This window comes from Strongylocentrotus purpuratus, unplaced genomic scaffold (assembly GCF_000002235.5).
Source record: "Strongylocentrotus purpuratus isolate Spur 01 unplaced genomic scaffold, Spur_5.0 spur5_scaffold_6, whole genome shotgun sequence".
NCBI lineage: Eukaryota > Metazoa > Echinodermata > Echinoidea > Camarodonta > Strongylocentrotidae > Strongylocentrotus > Strongylocentrotus purpuratus.
In genome coordinates, this window is record NW_022145612.1 from 51908589 (window position 1) to 51926939 (window position 18351).

The 18351-nt window shown below is 34.2% G+C and overlaps 1 protein-coding gene across 1 annotated transcript; it reads right to left on the minus strand.

The window, feature by feature from the left end:
- LOC581215 (GRAM domain-containing protein 4) lies at positions 1–18125 on the minus strand. Its single transcript, XM_003724077.3, has 17 exons — positions 17878–18125; positions 15910–16730; positions 14421–14604; positions 13764–13893; positions 12954–13033; positions 12013–12163; positions 10801–10826; positions 10089–10180; positions 9420–9511; positions 8783–8831; positions 6769–6887; positions 6124–6233; positions 5428–5582; positions 4586–4721; positions 3940–4027; positions 3084–3165; positions 1–2604 (listed from the first exon to the last, which is right to left on the minus strand). Exons 1-17 carry the CDS (start codon positions 17921–17923, stop codon positions 2311–2313), a joined length of 2655 nt encoding a protein of 884 aa, XP_003724125.1. The 5' UTR covers positions 17924–18125; the 3' UTR covers positions 1–2310.
- Between the last annotated feature and the right edge of the window lie 226 nt (positions 18126–18351).

An 18351-nucleotide genomic window follows, 5' to 3' on the forward strand; every position in this document is an offset into this window, starting at 1 on the left:
TTATCAATACTGTCAAGATGCATGATTTAATTGAAAAATATTAGTCACTGTTGAGCATAATACAAAATCTATTTTATTATCTTCGAACTATCAATTCCACATTATATTTGGTCTCAAACACAGACAAAGCCTATTATAAAGGCAATAATGTACCATCAGTTTACCATAAAAAAGACACATTCAGTACAAAAATCTTAAGTGTATTAATGCAAAGCACATATACAATTATCTAAATGTAAACCAGGAGTGGTATTCTGAAAACTATTTTGTATTCAAGTTTATTGAGAAGTATTTAACAAAATGTATAATAAATAAAAGATATGATGCCTCACTGTAAATGACTGTCCATAAGTGAATGCTTACATGAATGATTCTTAAAGACATCTGTTCAAACCGTAACGAAAGATGAAATCATTTTCAAAATACCACCAAGTTAGTTTCTTTGGTAGATACAACAACAAAAAAGAAAGAAAATCAACATTTCAGAGAAATAGCAAGATATGAATCATAAATATACATACAATGCATTACAAAATTAAAGGCAAATAAACGAAAAAGTTTCGCACATAATGATATTACATACCGGTACAGCAAAATATTAAAAACAAAAAATAAAGAAAGCAAGTCATTTATATTTCAAAATGGAATGGAAGAAAAATGGACAATATATAGGTGTCATATACATCATTTCATTTAATGTGTGCTTTCAAGCAATGAATTAGAACTTGGGTTCAAACTAAATTACTGTAAATATTTCACAGCTTGCTTTAAAGAGTGAAACTGATTTCACTTTAACTATGAGCACGACCACTTGTTTTTTAAGCTGCATACCATATCAAGCATACCATATCAAGCACAAACAACACCTGAAAGCACTGAATGGCTGGCATCAAGTATTTTCAAAACCTACACAATAGTGTGTTTTGGGGAGAAACTTCTCCATTTCAGTAAAACCACTAAGTAGTTCATCTAAGTCTTGAAAAGTGTAAAAAAAGAAACATTAATTATGTTGTTGATTCCCTAAGAGATAGTGCAGAATTATACTCTGACACTAATAACTGTAACATAGAGGCGTATTGTAACTAGAAACTACACATCATTATTTTCTTCAAAATTTAGTTGAAAATATTATGAATTGTCTAGAAATTGCTCATATGAAAGTCTACATAAAAACTGTTAACAATTCTATATCTACTAAACAGCATTCGAATGAAATTCAATTTTGATAAAGTGTATTTCATTTATTCAATTGCATCAAGATTAGATATTTGATCAGTCACAAATATACAGTAATTATAGGAGTATCAAAAGTCAAGACTGCATAGATAAAAAATAACATATTTCTAATTTACTACACAGTACATATTGCTTCAAATACCAGTTGCAAATAACTCAGCTAAATGCAAATAGTACTCTCTCTGGATTTCTACAATAGTAAATAGTAAATATGTAAATAGACAAACATACATCATGTTCAAGGAAATAGTGGATATAGATTTTTTTGCTTAAGTATGAAAATTATTAACTGTGACGTTAGAAGCAATTGACCCTATGAGGGCGCTATTTATTTGCAGCACATATTTCCACATGTGGAAGTACAGGGGGAGATTTTGAACTCTGGACATATCATCCTGTTTTTCATGAGCCCAACATTGTTGAATTGAATATTGCATCTATATTTGTTCTACTAGACAATTGATTGTTTTATATATTTATTAAATTGCAGGTTGAACCACTTGCTACCATCCATGCGCATGGTCTCTACTTAAATGAGCAGTCACCATTGTGGTTTACTTTGTCGTAGAGGTCGGGATTCCTAATATAAACGTCACAGCTGCTTTTGATACATAAAACATGTTGGTCCTAAAATGGCCGTGGCCTCAACGTACAGTGAGCTTTACTCTTGTCCCCATCATTAGTCATCTTTATAGTCTTGTTCATTCAATCTCACTTTCATAATCACTCTTTAATCAAAGTAAAGTCTCAAAATTACTGCTCAGTCTCTGAGTTAGTACCGTACGTCTCCTGCTTCATCTAGTGATGCGGCTGCATGTCTACGACTACCAGCTCTGCTCTCAACTTCTCCCTGGGATGCGTTTTCTTTGGCTTCCATGAGAGATGTGCTTCACTTTTGTCCACATCCTGGGTTGTTCTTTGTCTTGTTAATTTAATATAATCTTAAAAAGCCTAGGATGATTTTTCTTTGGCTTCCATGAGCGATGCATGTGCTTCACTTTTGTCCACATCCTAGGTTAATGTTCTTTGTTTTGTTCATTTAATATCATCTAAAAAAGAAAAATGTCCACATCACTAATCATTTTCAGAGTCGCTTCCGTCTCCTGCCTCATCATGCGATGATACAGATGCTTCTCTCTGACTACCGGCTCTGCTCTTAACTTCCCCGTGAGATGATGTGCTGGCTTCCATGTTTGACGAGCTGTTATGATGCTGGATGGCTCTTTGGGCTGCCTGCCACGTCTCCACCAGCTGGTCGTAGATCAGATTCCGTCGGAGCATGCCGCCAAACAGCACCGGTTTGTCTGCTGAGGAGAGGTGGATCTCTATGGACATGCCATTACCTGGTAGGAAGTTAAAAGGTTTGGCCTGGGCATAGAGAAAAGAGGGGTTGAATGTCAGAGTACCAGGAGAATGAGAGGGAGAGGGAGAGAGAGATAGAGGGAGAGGGAGAGAGAGAGAGAGAGAGATAGAGGGATAGGGAGAGAGCGGGGGAGGATGGGGTTAAGACGTTAAGAGGAGAACGGTCTAAAGAAAGTCTTTTATCATCATAGATTTTCATATTACTAATAAAAAACAACATCTTATCATAAGGGGGGAAAAAGGAGCTATGATGGCTCAATGGGTAGGTATTTGATAACGGCAGGTCCAAAGTTCCAACTATGTCAGTACCCTAGTGCCCTATCAAAGATAAGGCATGATCACCAAATACTCTTTTTTCCTCAAGAATGACTAAAGCTAGACAGGTCCTTTCAATGAGCGAACACATTCTTAATTTCTAGCCAGTAAAATGCCATAAAAACATCAAATTATACATAAAATATGAGGTAAACTATTGCCTGAATTACCTTTTCAATTCTAAGGATGTCTTTCAGGGGTATCAGCATGTTGCCTTCTTTGGTCAATCTAGACTTCTCAAAGCATAGGAAACTATAAGAAGGGAGTAAAAAGAATATAACATAAACAAATTTCAACTTCCGTACTCATTCCATCTTTACAATCTTCTTCTTCTTCAAGATAATCTGCCTCCTTCAATACTGAAGATTCTTGCAGATGCCGTATACTCGGCCTGATTGGGGTGTGCAGGTGGACCATTACACCGGGGTTTCCCCCTACTCTTATACGAATAGTGCAATGGGTTCTTAATGTGCAAGGGTGGTGACTCTCCTGTACACGGGGCCTTCATTTAACGTCCTATCCGAGGGACGAAGTGCTTTTCTACTTGACATAACCTGCGTCTATGAACAAGGGAAGGGGCACGTTAACACACAACGCAATCTTCAGTCCTCCGCCTGGGTGGGAGTCGAACCCGGGATCTTTGGTTTGACAGGCAGACGCTTTACCGACTGAGCCAACTCGCCTCCTTGGCATACTTGTTAAAATCAAATTTGATATCTTTTTGTAGTTGATAAACAATCTTTGTTAAAGTAGCATTTCATACAATTTTATAAGAGTTTAATAAAGTAACACATTAAGACGTGAACATTTTATTCTCACAAAATGCAAGTATTAAGAGGAAAATCAGATTAAATTCGAAAACCAGATACTATTTCAGCATACTCTCACAACTCTGTCACATTTTATGTGTATCAAATTTGGAAGAGGATTGACAATGAATACAGAAGTTCATTTGTGATATTCACAACACATTCAGCCTTTTACTGCAGCAATTTCCTTGTCAGAAGTGATTTTTTTCAAAGTTACCTCTTTGTAAGATAAAATCTGCCATTCTTGAAAGCTCCTGTAACAGTATTCTTGCTGATCAATGTACAGCGCTTGCCCTCCTTCCATCCTATCAATACAAAATACCATGAATAAAGAAATGTCTTGTTTTCAAAGATTAGTGACCATTTGTGGATTGTGCTAGCAAAGTCTTAGGGTACAGCAATAAACAAATTCTATTTCTCACTTAGACTTCAAATCAGAACATAAAAATGCATAAAAGCCTTCAAACATTCTCTTCTTTTTCTTTTATAGAAATAAATCCATGACTTTGGTATACAACATTATGACATAGCATATCATTTCATATATTGGGCATTTATTTAAGTTCATTATCTTAAATTGTACAATTGTTGGCTTCTAATATATAGTTATGATCAAATAACAATGATTTATTATTTGCAAATGATCTTTCTATAGTTTACATTATCAACGATATTATAGTAAACTAAAAGATGGTTACCAAACAAACAAAAAAGTAGAAGAGTCGAGGTCTCTTTTCTTTCCAGTAACAAAAAAAAAAAAAAAAATGGCTTTGAGGGGAAAATGAAGGTAATTTAAGAAAAATGTAAATAAAAGAGAGGAAAGGAAAACTATATAAAACTACGTTTGACTCATTTTTGCTCACCTGGTAGGGGTTGTTCAGATTCAGGCACATTGAATGTCTCTGCAAATGCTTTGAACCTCTTACTTGCAGGTTCTGGGTCCTGTGTCTCTTCTCCATTGAACCGGATAGTTATACCCTCAATATCTGGGACTAGGAACTAACAAAAGGATAGAGAGATTTGAAAATCCTTGTAGAGATTCATATATTGAACAGTAGTTGAACTTTCCTGACAATACTCCAGGAATACAATTATTGCAAAGAATTTGAAGGAATAACTTAACAGAAATTTCAGTATCCTAATGTATTGCCTCTAGATATCACTGTTCTCATTGTGTAATATGTCATTGTAACATTCAAAAGGTGATGTTTAAGTCTGTTAGAAATTGCCTTTATGTATTTTCTTTCATGTTTTGGGGAACACTTGTTTTATTTTTGCTTGTGCTCATGATTCCTCGTAGGTTTGATTCTCCTATTTTTATGATGACAAAAGAAGAGTGATCGAGAGCGAACAAAAAAAGAATGCTATCACTATCTTAATAAGCTAAGGGCAGAATATCTAACAAAACAAGTTTTTAAATTCTCATTGCTTTTTCCTTTCCTTCCTTGTCGAAGCATATATATCAACATACATTTAGTTTCAATGAAATAAAGTAGATCCAAAATCATTTACAATAAAACAAGGAAAGATGAAATCTTCTTTTATCTCTTGAAAGACAATATGTGACAACAGGTGTAAACTTAATCTCATGGAATAAAAGAGCTTCTAAAGTTGAACAGAAACTAAATACAGACAGACAGACAGACAAACAGACAGGCACAGAGACAGACACACGCACAGAAAAACAATAACAGTGCATGCTTACCTGCTGGGTTTCTTCAATTGCACGTCTATGTTCAAGTTCTGCAGCTGTTGGTACTTCCTTGAATATCTTCTCCTCAAAACTGTACTTGGCCTTCAGACGAGGATATTTCTTTAGCACCCAATTGACGAGGAATATCTTCACACCAAGAATTAGACCTAGGAAGATGGCATAGTACAGATGAGGGTCATTATCAGTTGGTGCTATGGCAGTATCACTCATGCATGTAATGAGAATGAACCCCAGTCATAGTCATACCTATGACATTGTTTTGTCCACAGCAATATCTAGCCATTACTAAAACATTTCTTCATGTTTGGAATGTGCTAATGCATATGATGGAAATCAGGGATCAATCTACATTGCACTTAAATTAGCTAATACGCATGTCAGAGGAATGAGAACACAGATCTATGGAATGTCAAGTGGAGTGCCAAGCGGAGTGCCATTTCATCAAGAAAATACTGTGCGTCTAAAACAAACTTAAAAATTACATGTACAAGATAACTTGTTTAAGGTAAAGATGTTGAGACTTGGCACTCTATACATCAGTAGACTAATTCAACTTTAATATTCAGTGAAGTTTCAAGCTTGGCCCAAGTTAGTCCTCTTCTGCAAGTAATTGGCCACTGAGTATAAATTTTTATGCAATTGTCAACTGTTCATGCTACTTTTAGATATGAAAGTGATCCTACTTACCAAGCATTGTGAGTAGGGTAGACCCTGATATAAATAATGAAGCTACAAACGCAACCATTAGATTGGTATACAGCTTCTTTGTCAGAGCAGGATTTGTCCAATACAAGAAGCTACAATAATAAATATTAAAAAACAATTATATATCATAAACATGTATCATAGTATCAGGAGCAAACTCTTCTATTTCTATATTGCTGTTTTAATAGTTCAGTTTGAAATAAACTATAATATAATATAATTACAAAATAATGCCTCTGGTGGATGGAGGCATAACAATTGCATAGTTTATGAGAAATTTTAAAATCAAAGTTTGCATTCTCTGTTGTTTTGTGTTTATAACACCATTGTCAAATTTCCCATCATGGGAGAAAAAAAGCTAAACTTTACTATTAACTATTAAACTTACAAACAATAATTGTGTAAAAAAAATGCATTTCAATAACAGTTTACAACATCATATACTACATCAAAGGTAAGAATGACATGTCGAAATATCTAGGGTACCATTTCCACTCCTTAATTCTTTATTTTATTCTGTAAAGCGCATGTGTTAGCACTATACCAAAAACATTTTTGTTTAAATTATTATTGTTATCATTGTCATTTAAACGGAAAAATATATATAAAAGACAGGTGTGAACTCACTTATGTATCTTTTCCATCTGATCAGCCAAACTACCCAAGATATTCTGTACTCTCCTACTGACATGTAACACCAGCTGAAACCTGTCTGACATAGACAGAGGGGGCCTTTCATCGGGTGTCTGCATGGAGAGAGAGAGAGAGAGGGGGGATGAGAGAGAGAGGGAGACGAGAAAGAGAGGGAGGGAGAGAGAGAGGGGGGAGAGGGGGAGGGAGAGAGAAAGAGAGAGAAAGCAAGAGAGAGAGAGAGAAAGAGAGTTAGTGAGAGAAATAGTTTCAAGTATTTACCTCTACCATACCACCAAGTTCAAAACAAAATACGAAGAAGAATTCATTTTAAACATGCTTCCTTTTCACTGTTTATCTATATAAACAAGGGAAACGCTCTCAGCGGTCTCGCCTGCATAATGCAAATCAATATGATAAACCAGAACGTCAATGACGTAGCGCTCATCCGCATCTCGCAACAACAAATATCCTAAATTTTATGTGGTACACTTTTGAACTGGTCAAAAAATAAAAATTTGATGCCCTGGAAGGGACATAATTTCATTTCATTTGCATAAAGTACCATAAATAATTAATGGAGCAAAATCTCACAATTCTGTGTAGAAGTTTAGTGTTCCAAATTTAGCTCTACCAGATAAGACAAACCAAATCAAAATCGGTCAACAAATGAGGGAGAATAAGCAATTTTTGTTATTTTTGGAATAAATTTGCATAAATTACCATTATTAATTAATGGAGAACAATTTCAAAATTTGGTGTAGAAGTTTAGTGTACCAAAGTTAGCTCTACCAGATAAAGCAAACCAAATCCAAATCGGTCGAGAAATGAAGGAGAAGAAGCATTTTTTGTGATTTCGAATAAATTTGCATAAATTAGCATAGATAATGAATTTCACGATCCTGTGTAGAAGTTTTAAACCCCCCTCCTAGCCCTATCATATGAAACAATCAGAATCAAAATCGGTTGAAAAATAACGAAGAAGAATCATTTTGAAAATCTTGATGTTGATGCCACAACAAAGTCCAAGTTTGTTGACCTTAAATGACATTTGACCTTAACTTAGTGACCTGATGATTGGGGCGACTTGATAACCCTATAGTCCAAGTTTCATTGACTAAGAACTTATACTTTCAAAATTATATCAAAAATTCAAAAACTTAACCTTAGGTTAAGTTTTCGATGATGATGCTACAACATAGTCCAAGTCTGTTGACCTGAAATGACCTTTGACCTTGACTTTGTGATCTGAAATTCTACTCACATGATTGGGGATACTTGATTACCCTATAGTCAAAGTTTCATTGACTAAGAACCTAAACTTTAAAAATTATATCAAAAATTCAAAAACTTAACCTTAGGTTAAGTTTTTGATGTTGACGCCATCGCCGTCGCCGTCGCCGTCGCCGCCGTCACCGGAAAAGCGGCGCCTATGTCTCGCTTTTTGCTACGCAGGCGAGACAAAAAGTATGCCATGCTATCAAATACATGTATCATAATCTATTCATATCTTTATTTTTCAAAAAGAGAGATCAGCATGTCTTTTTTCTCAAAATGTAATATCCTGGTTTCAAATTTGGACTGTATATTAAGCAGCATTATGCATCTACAGGGTTAATGATAGCAATGTTTTAAACATATAAATGTTTCCATCTATTCTATTTGTTTTCCTTTTTCTCAGTTCTTCAGTGATATGAACAAACTGTACAATAATCTCTTACATATGAAATGAATCTCCCAATTGCCTCTTGCGACATTATAATACTACCGACTACATACCAGCAAAATAACTAAGTTATTCAAGAAACATACGTTATGTGCATCAATGAAGTATGATAATGATATCAATTTAACAACCACAATGACATCATATGCTTTCAAATTGCCTTGATAGTTTCAAGGCCATTTTCACGCAAAATTTGTTCCTAATAGTTTTAAATTAAGTACTGGTAGTAAATGTAAATGTATGTGGCTGAGTCATTAGGCATGACAATGATTATATAGAACTTACCACTTCCACTAGATGATATGGAAGAAGTGAAAATTGAATAGTCCAGCCCCTAAAAGATAGAAAATAAGTTTCATAGTTTATTGATCACATATCTATCGCAGATTCTCAATAACAGAGATATTTATATGCAAGCAATATAAAAGTTGATGATACCCTTTCCACTATTCAGTTTTATACACTGTATACCACTGGGAACTCCTTTTATATATAAACATATTTGTCTATAAAAAATCAAGGTTTGCTTTTATTATTGTCCTTGAAATATTTTGAGGGAATTTTCTAACATAGTATTGTCTTTCAAATGTCGTTGGAATTTAACCTTTTCATGTTTTGGCCCTGCAAATGGGACATAAACCTTTAAGAGAAACATAGCTGACTCTACTAGGAATGGAGTACAAGAGGAATGGAGTACAAGAGGGCTGAAAATATGAGAAAAAAACAACAACAACAAGAAAAAGCATAAACAATAAACAAAAAACAAATAACAACAAAATCAAGCACAACAAAACTAATAGACTATATTTCCAACTGAATCATTGCCATTACAGTTTGCATTGGCCAAACAATGCATTTATAGGACACAAATACAAACAAAGTTTTATATGTTTGGCAAGGTTTTTTTTAATGGGATTATTACCTCGAGATGAAGTAGGTAGTAGTAAGGTACCATAGCAATAATCCAAGCAGTACTGTAGCACTCCAGCCTCTCCATACCACATACATGTACAACTACGGGGAGAGAAAATTAGGATGATAACATAATATGTAAAAGATTAATCACACATAGAATATAAAAATGCTATTTCTTCTAAAGGTAATGTGACTGATAGACAAAAATAAGTTCTCTACCAGATTTGTAATGAATAGTTCAGTTTAGACTGTAGGCTGATTTCAACAATAGTCACTACCAAAAAAAGTAAATGTTGCATTTCAAATTATGTAACAAAACAAGAAATCATAAAACTGAATCCATTTGTAACAGCTTCAAAACAACATGGTTTCCAGTAACGTCTCTATTGGACTTTGTTGCATTAAATGTACCAGAAGATCCAAAAACTGAATGGTGAGAGAAAGTATTTTCTGAGAGAAATTTGTAGAGGAAATACCTGTTATCATTTTGAATACCGGTATATGTATTAATTGTGTTACAGCATTTTTCCCTCTTATTCTATAATATCATGTATTTTATTCAGCAAATCAATTCCATATTCTACTCTATATTTACTCCATTCTATAAATTAGTATGTTCTCTATTGTATTGTGAAGATCTATTTCGTAAATTAATCCTGCCATGACATGCACTTACAACGAATGCGAGGAAAGTGTTTGAAGCTGATTTCCAGGACACAAGGGCAGATATTGCTTTACAAAATAGGAGTCCAGGCTCGTATCCGGCTTCTACATGAACAATAGTGAAAATAATAAGATAAACAAAATGAAAAGTTATTAAAATTGAGTTTTAAAATTAATCACAGGAAATAAACAGTGTTGAAAAACGTTGGAGAAATGTACAGATTTTAGTGTAAAACCAATGTGTATTTTCCCCTGATTAGGGGGATTCAATTAACTGTAAAATTTAATCTGCATGGGAACAAGGGAAAGTTACAGAACTCTGTAGTCTCACAGCTGTTACACCTAATCAACATATTTTTATTTGTGTAAGAGGACTTCATAGTATTAAAGTTACACACCCTTTTTTGACTGAATGCATTACAGAATTTATTGTATCTAAAACAGAAAGATTTTTAAAATGAAATTATCAAAGTCAAATTTATACTGTATTTCTTTTTATGTTATGATGTTGTGCCAATGGCTTAAATGCTGTAAATATTGCAATAGTATATCCCTTAAAACCTGAATAAAGTGGTTTTATTCTTTCACATGCATCTGATAATAAGAATTTAGACATGTATATATATTTCCACAGTACTCATAACTTTGCTGAACATCACACAAATTGCCCTGATTAACGTTCCTCCATTTGTGATAAAAATTTAAAGGTCATACAGTGTACTTACGGAATCGTTTTAAATTCTCCTTCAATCTGTAATTTAAATAACAAAGAGCATGAATATATTTTTGAAAAACTTTTGTATTAGGATGAATATTAATAAATCAGGATTTTCCTATATCACTAACATTGCTTAAATTGTAATATTTATTTATATATTTCTATATATGCATTTATCTTTGTAACATGAAGGATACATGAGGTGAGAAAAAGAAACATCTGTATATTCAATAACCTTCACAATATTTGTAGATAAAGTACAGGTACTACTATTATATATTTTTTTTTGTGGGGGGGGGGTGGGGCACACTTCATCTTCAATGTACATGCAGCTCAGAGGAACCTACAGAATACAGAGTTTCAGTCATGTACCATGCGGTGTACACTTCATACTACCATCGATGATGTGTTTGTTACGTACATGTACTTCAGAAGTTAAACATACCTTGTACTAGTGCTGCATATTAAATCCTAAAATGCAAGTTTGCATGTTTAATCTTACAGTGCATATACATCCACAGACATGTAATTGCTATGCAATTCAGAATTCAAACATACCAGAGCCGCACTTCATCTGCATGTAAAATGCAAACTTTAATACGTATAAGCCTAATCAGCCATGTTTGTAACCCCCCCCCCCCCCATGTACTTTCCCTGTATAGCGAAACTGCAACCAATTACTAACATATCCACTGCAATTATGGGATATCATATGACAAGTCTTGTTTAATAAATGATAAGATCAGTTTTGTTATGCAGTCTAGATCACGTTGCCATCTACCATAATCTTTACAGTTATAACAACTTCCTATTGCAGACGGAATAATAATTGTATAATGAATTATGCAAAGCAATCTAATTCATTCTATAACATATCAAACAGTAAAGGATAGGATATTGGAATGACATGACATATACAAAATAACAATATAATATGAATACCTCGATCATGCAAAGAGAAAATTAATTACAATATTTTTCTCACAATCACAGCTCATGTATTATAACTTGGTTTCTGGGACACTGCTGCTAAAAAATGCTGATGAGAAACAATGGTTAGCAAATTAGACCTACATTAGTTGTAAACTTAACACATAGACAGAAAATTGATCTCAATTTACTATTCTAATACAGAGCTTTACTATTTTAAATAAAATGCAACAAAAAAACACTTAGAATAAAAAGCTGGATCTTTCTAGTTCTGTATTGTTGCACTCACTTCTTGACTGTAAGTTCATCGCCCTCTGTAGGGGCGTCGCTATCGCTCTCCTCTCCCTCCTCTGTGAAGTCGGCAAGGACAGAGAAGACGCGATCCAACATATTGTTCTGAAACCTCTCCCACCTGGTAGCGGGTGGTCCATCCACATCATCTGTCCAAGAAGAAATAATCAGAATTCAATTTTTAGTACCGGCTGGATTAATTGTCAATGAATATCTCAGAAGCTTACTACTGATGAATATGGTTCTATCATGGTTGGCATGAAATGAATGCTGTGCCCTGTCTTACAAAGAGTTGCTATTGGTCCCGACTGATCACAAGTCTTCTAATTAATTGCACACATAAAGCTTCCATCTTATTGTGAGATGTGATTAATATCAAGTTGCAATCAATTTAAAGCAATCACAAGTAACTGCTTGTATAATAAGGCCCTGATTCTTTTAAAAATACAAATTTATCTTTTCAATAAGACCAGGTTAATTTGATTATTCAAGTTACTGGTACTTATAATTTACATAAAAAGACCAAATTTTTATTCATATTATCATCATCATATATTTCATTCAATTTTGTTAATATATATGTTCTAAGAGAAGCAAAAAATAATCAGGATTCCAGGGTTCTGGCCACTCTTTATTTTCTCTGCGTTTTTACTTTGGCATTCAATACTTTTTCAAGGATAGCAATAGATTCACACTTTTGTCGCTAAAAATTCTATGTGTTATCACTATTTTGTTTTCTGAAAAACTGCAGGTTTTGTGCATCTGATGTTTACAGTACATAGAAATCAGCAACAAAACAATGATTTTCATGCATTTTGGAGATTAAGTTCAATGCATTTTAAACACTGTAGTAGGAATGTAATGGTCTAAGCTAACTCAGGACAGAAACTACCATAAATGGTTAGTTTTCAAAATCATAAAATTAGCTGTTTTTACAACCTTGTAATGAAGCAGACGCTGCAGGATCTGTTCCTTCATTCCCAATGCTTTCAGCATCAACAGAGACTTGACGCATGGACCTGTGAAAACATACAGTTACAGAAAACAAAAAGGACCATTATAAGCCAGATTATGACATTTCTAAGTCATAGTCAAATTGATGATGGTTTTACCTGCATGAAATACTATTGCCATTTTATTCTTGCTTTTCATGCCATTTTGGTTCATTATCACTTGTATCATATGATGTTTAAATGTCCGACAGTGACTTTAAGAAGATGGGAAGTACAAGTACTGTCTAATGTGAATTTGTGTTTGCTGCTACAATGAAAGGTGCCACTACAATCTTTCATCAAGAAAATTCAAGCTACTTTGAAAAGTGGTATAAATTTTAAATTTTTCTTCCATTCTTTCTTTCTTTCTTTCTTGTTAGTGAAGGTTCTAATTAATGTTAAATACATTGAGCTAAATTATCAAATAAAGAGGTGTGGATGCGTCGCGGTCTAGGGGATAAGTCATCAGGCTATGAAGCACATGGTACCAATACCTGCCATAGCATTAATGTTCTTTGGCAAGACATTTATCTATATTTGCCACTCTCCACTCAGGTGAAGTAAAAGGGTACCCAGTAGGAAAAAATTCCTTAAAATAATGCTTGCATAGCCCTTAAGAAAAACAGTATACACAATGTAATACTGATGAAGCTATCTTTTTTTTTATTAAAGAGACCATAGCTAGCTAGTTTTTTTTATTAAAGAGACCATGATATTGTTATTATGATTTTTAGAGAAATGAAGAGAAAATAAAAACCTATTATGCTTCATGCGATCCTCCAAAGTTTCACATCTCTTTGTCAGGTTCGAATTGGTCTCTCTTTCATCTTCAAGTCTCTTCAAGAGAGGAATGACATCACTGTTCTCATACTTTTGCAGCTTTTGAGCTGTAAGAGACAAGATAAATACAAAACCGTGTTCCAATCATTATCTTATTACGACTTAAAGTAAAAGAGCCTGAACCCTTAATCACTCTCTACAAACAAAGAAATAAAATGTAGACGATACTATTGCTATGGATTCGGATTTTTGTTTACTTGAATATTTGATATCAAAGCAATCTTAAAGAAAGAACAAAATAATGCACACAAAAGAAATACACTCTCTTTCATCAAATTAATTGTAAATTTCCAAAGCTAATCACTGAATATAATAACCATAACCAAAATTGGTCTTTGTAGAAAAGGTATTGGATCTGAGAAAATTTGGCCTAAATTGGTAAACAAAATAAACAAGACCTTTTATCTTTATCAGTGGTAGATGAATGTGTCCAGCACTGAAGACCTGACTCTTGTTTTTTTTAAACAGGAAATAACAAACAAACATTGTTTTAATACAATTTTCATAGTACTCACTAATCAAGTTCTATTGTTTATTGACACATGATTAAACCAAGCAATGGATAGTTGATTACCTAGTGTTTGGTTTTCGATCATAATATCGACCAGCTGTTCCTGCAGGTTCTCAAGCTGCATCTCATACACACTCTTCTGATCACTGCTCCACTCTTTGTCTGATGATCTGGGATGAGATTGGCCTGACTCTTGACCACTCCCAAGGGAAGAATCTTCAAGACTAGATTTTGAGGTGGCTTTACTCTGGGTATGTGAATGAAAGAAAAGACTATTTGCCTAGAAAATGCCCAATAAGTTGTCAGAATTCCTCTTTCACAAATCAAAAACTTTCAGCTTTGTATCAGTTGTGATTTAACCCATTTCCTGGCATGAAACATTTCACAGACCTGTGTGAAACATTCTGGTTTCATACTATGCTAATAAAAATCAATAATATGTACAGTACAATATATATGTGCAGAAGTCACCTATTTCTATTTTCCTCATTTAGTCCATTCAATGTTAGATTTATGACATAGCGGTTACTTTAGAAGAAAAAAATATATATGGTCTCATTGATGGTCCTTGTCTAGTATACAAAATTTAATTCTTTGCTGCAAACTGTGAATAATTTACTAAATTTTTGGTTGAATAAACAGAACCAATATATATTTTTTTTTATTAAGATGCATATTATGAGGAAATTATTATGCACACAATCAGATCATCATACATGTATGTCCACATGTAGATTATAATCATTCAATAATCAAAATGAGTATTTATCTAAAATACCCTCAAGTTTAATTCACTATGTTTACACAAGTTTTTGAATTATAAGAAAATAGAAGTGCTCCTTTTTATCTTTATTAGTTTTAAGAGTGTGAGGTTGGGTCCAGGTTTTTTTCAAATCAAATAACCTACACTGTATATTTGCAAGGCATGATCAATATTATATCTGACTTGTTTAAATTCCACACTGATTAAAATTACAGATTAATCTGTGCAAATACTACAAACATGTGTTTCTAGAGTAAGTACTTTGATAACTTAACATTTTAAATCTCTTTGGACATTGTGTATCAACTGCAAAGGTCAAAAGAATTAGTAATGTACAGCAACTTCTTTGCTTTATTATCAAGCATGTTTTAAAAATGTTAATCAATAACAAATTATTTACAATGTACTTGTTGATCTACGCAGTGAAAAACACACAAAGATGATGAAAATAAGATATGAATCTGTACAATAATAATAAATAGAAGAGACTAATATTTTATGTGAAATTTAACAACAAATTATGAAGGAAAGGGCAACATTAAAGCCTGTCTGCACTAGTTTGGCCAGGGAAGATTAGACCTCTCTGCAAGGGCACTGACAGGTGGGTATCTCATCAAATCAGCTCTCAGTTAACATAAGAAAAAGGTGATCATGGGGGACCAACAGGCACTGATTAGGCATTGTTTGCTACTTTACTATTGTTAGCTATAAGTAGTGCAGTGGGGCTTTAAATGCATGAAAATGACTTCATTGTTTTTTTTTTTCTTTTTAAAGAAGAGGTTAGCTTACCCGAGAAGACCCAGAAGCCATCTCTTCTGCTGACGAGCTGGTGACATCACCCAGAGAGGATGCCATGGAAACCACATCCATGGGCGGAATATCTGTCCAGTCATCATCTACAACAGAAGAAGTGCCTGTCTTGGGATTGACCTTGGTCTCTGCCTTGCTCTCCTGGCCATGTCTGTTCCTCAGCTGAGAGAACTGGTTCCTGAAATTCATTTCTGGTTTCTCAGTTTGCTCCTCCCCTCTTAAAACTTGGACACCCGCTTGCTGGAGGCTAGGGGATGAAGATGAAGGGAATGATGCAGAGTCTTTGCTTGTTTCCTCCTTCGGAAATTCCTTGGCATCAATGCTAGGGGATGAAGATAGAGAGGATTCAGATGTTTTGCTTGGTCCGTCCTTCACAAAGTTATTGGCGTCACCAAGATTAGAACATGTTTGATCACAATCTTTGTCACCACTGTTAGCAAGAGATTCACCACTGCCAGACTGAGAGATAGTCTCCCTTATTTCATCATCCTTTGCAGAATTAATTGTATTTTCGTCAACCCTTGTAGCATTCACATCTTCATTCTGTAAATCAAACGGAACAGAATATTCAACATTTGAATGACTTCTCAATTTAGTCCCTAACTGTGGAGACCTCTGCCTCAAAGTATCACTTCCATAAGAAACAGTTTGACCTCTTCTCTCTTTCCCATGTGACGATGTCTCTGTATCAAGCTGAGATCGCTTGGTATCCTTCCGTGCGTCTGGTGCAGCTACTACCAAGCTGGCGGGATCTTTTGTCAAGACTCTGCGCTTCCACCTACTCCAGAGCTCTGTAAAGCCTACACGTGAAAAGAGCATGAGACACATGATCAATATATCACACACTAATGAGCACCAATTTCCAGAAAGCAATTAATTGTTTTAGCCACAACAGAAACTAGGAAGTGCCAACATTACTTTCGAAGCTTCAACTAATTCAGTGCATGGATTATATATTTCTGTTTTTTGGTAGGTACACTAAGAGTACAGCGATGCAAAATTGTTATTCCTTCACTTCAACATTTCTCTTGCACTTGGCTGTACAAACTCTCCATATATTTGCTCATTGGGGGCAACAAATCAAATAACGTCACTGATGAATGATTATATTTAAGGACTTGAGTAAATTCCATATTGTGTGGCGGCACACTTTTGAATACCAATGAGCATAACATAATTAACCCATTGTAGGTGGTCACTGTATTAAGCATATGGGGATGAGAGCACTCAGTAGTCAAAGGGTCAATCAAACATTTTAACATTCACACTCCTCAATAAGTACTCCATTTTATTTTATTTAAAAATAACATTCATATAAAAATAATAAAATGTGTCATTTAATCATATCCTGATTAAATTTGTGAAAGAAATGTTTTAGGAACTACAATGTAAGGGGCCAGAGACAGCGAGCCCTACTCAACGTACAGTACGAAGAACTGTAAAGCATTTCCTTGTTTAATGATACAATTTTGTTTTGAAAACAGGCACCCTGCCTTCATACATATACATTCAGTTCAAACAAATTAGTTCAAATGAATTGCTACACACAGCCATTCTCCATCCAGAAGAAAATACAAAATAGTTTAATAGAAATGTATCATGTACACCTTTTTCCTTTGAAAATACTTAAGTTTTAACTTTTCTCATATCATTTCTTCTCTTAGAGCTATGTACATGAATCTATAATTAAAAAACACATCTACACAAACGAACAAACCTACAGGAAACAACAAAAACAAATTTTCAGAATTATTCTACCCAATCAATGGTGGCAAGTAAAGTAATAGACCCGACTGCCTATTGTTCATACAGTATGTGTGAATTCTCAAGTCAATTAAAGATGAATAGATACATCAAAATGAACAGACTTTAATACTTCTCAACTGATGAGAGGAGGAATAAAGTTCAAAATGGAGAATGTTTCCGACAAAATATCTGATACGTTACCTCCTTTATCTTCATGTCTCTCAGCATTACTCTCATTTCCATACATGTCTGATCAATTTGTAAATTATTGCAGTTTTGAAAATAAATAGTACAATTTTTCTCCTTGCTCATGCACCGAACGCCTTGTAGATTACGAAATACATCTTGTGATTCTCAGTCATGTTTTTCCACCCTAAAATGACTTCATGATGCAGTTATTGATAGCCAGGTAATGTACAAATAACCCCAGTATATTCATCAACCCTCAAATCTTAGGTCTGAAGTCCACTGATATCCCACATGTGTAGAGTACCTTATCATGTGTGTGTATGTACATTATGAAAAACAGGCATCCATTAGAAAAATTGTAAATGTAGACCTTGATTATATTCTAAGCATATGGTCTGATTAGAGTCAGAAGGTTGTTAACTCTTTGTAAAATGATATGAGTAAAAGCCCTTCTGGCTTAAAATAGAATATGCTAGAACAAAGAGA

Excerpts from the sequence above, each read along its gene's own strand:
- LOC581215 (XM_003724077.3), bottom strand. The coding sequence starts at position 17,923 with ATGTATGGAAATGAGAGTAATGCTGAGAGACATGAAGATAAAGGAG. Across the intron at positions 6,888-8,782 it reads CATATCATCTAGTGGAAGTG|ACACCCGATGAAAGGCCCCC; the intron begins GTAAGTTCTATA and ends CTCTCCATGCAG. Across the intron at positions 3,166-3,939 it reads AGATTTTATCTTACAAAGAG|TTTCCTATGCTTTGAGAAGT; the intron begins GTAACTTTGAAA and ends CCCTTCTTATAG.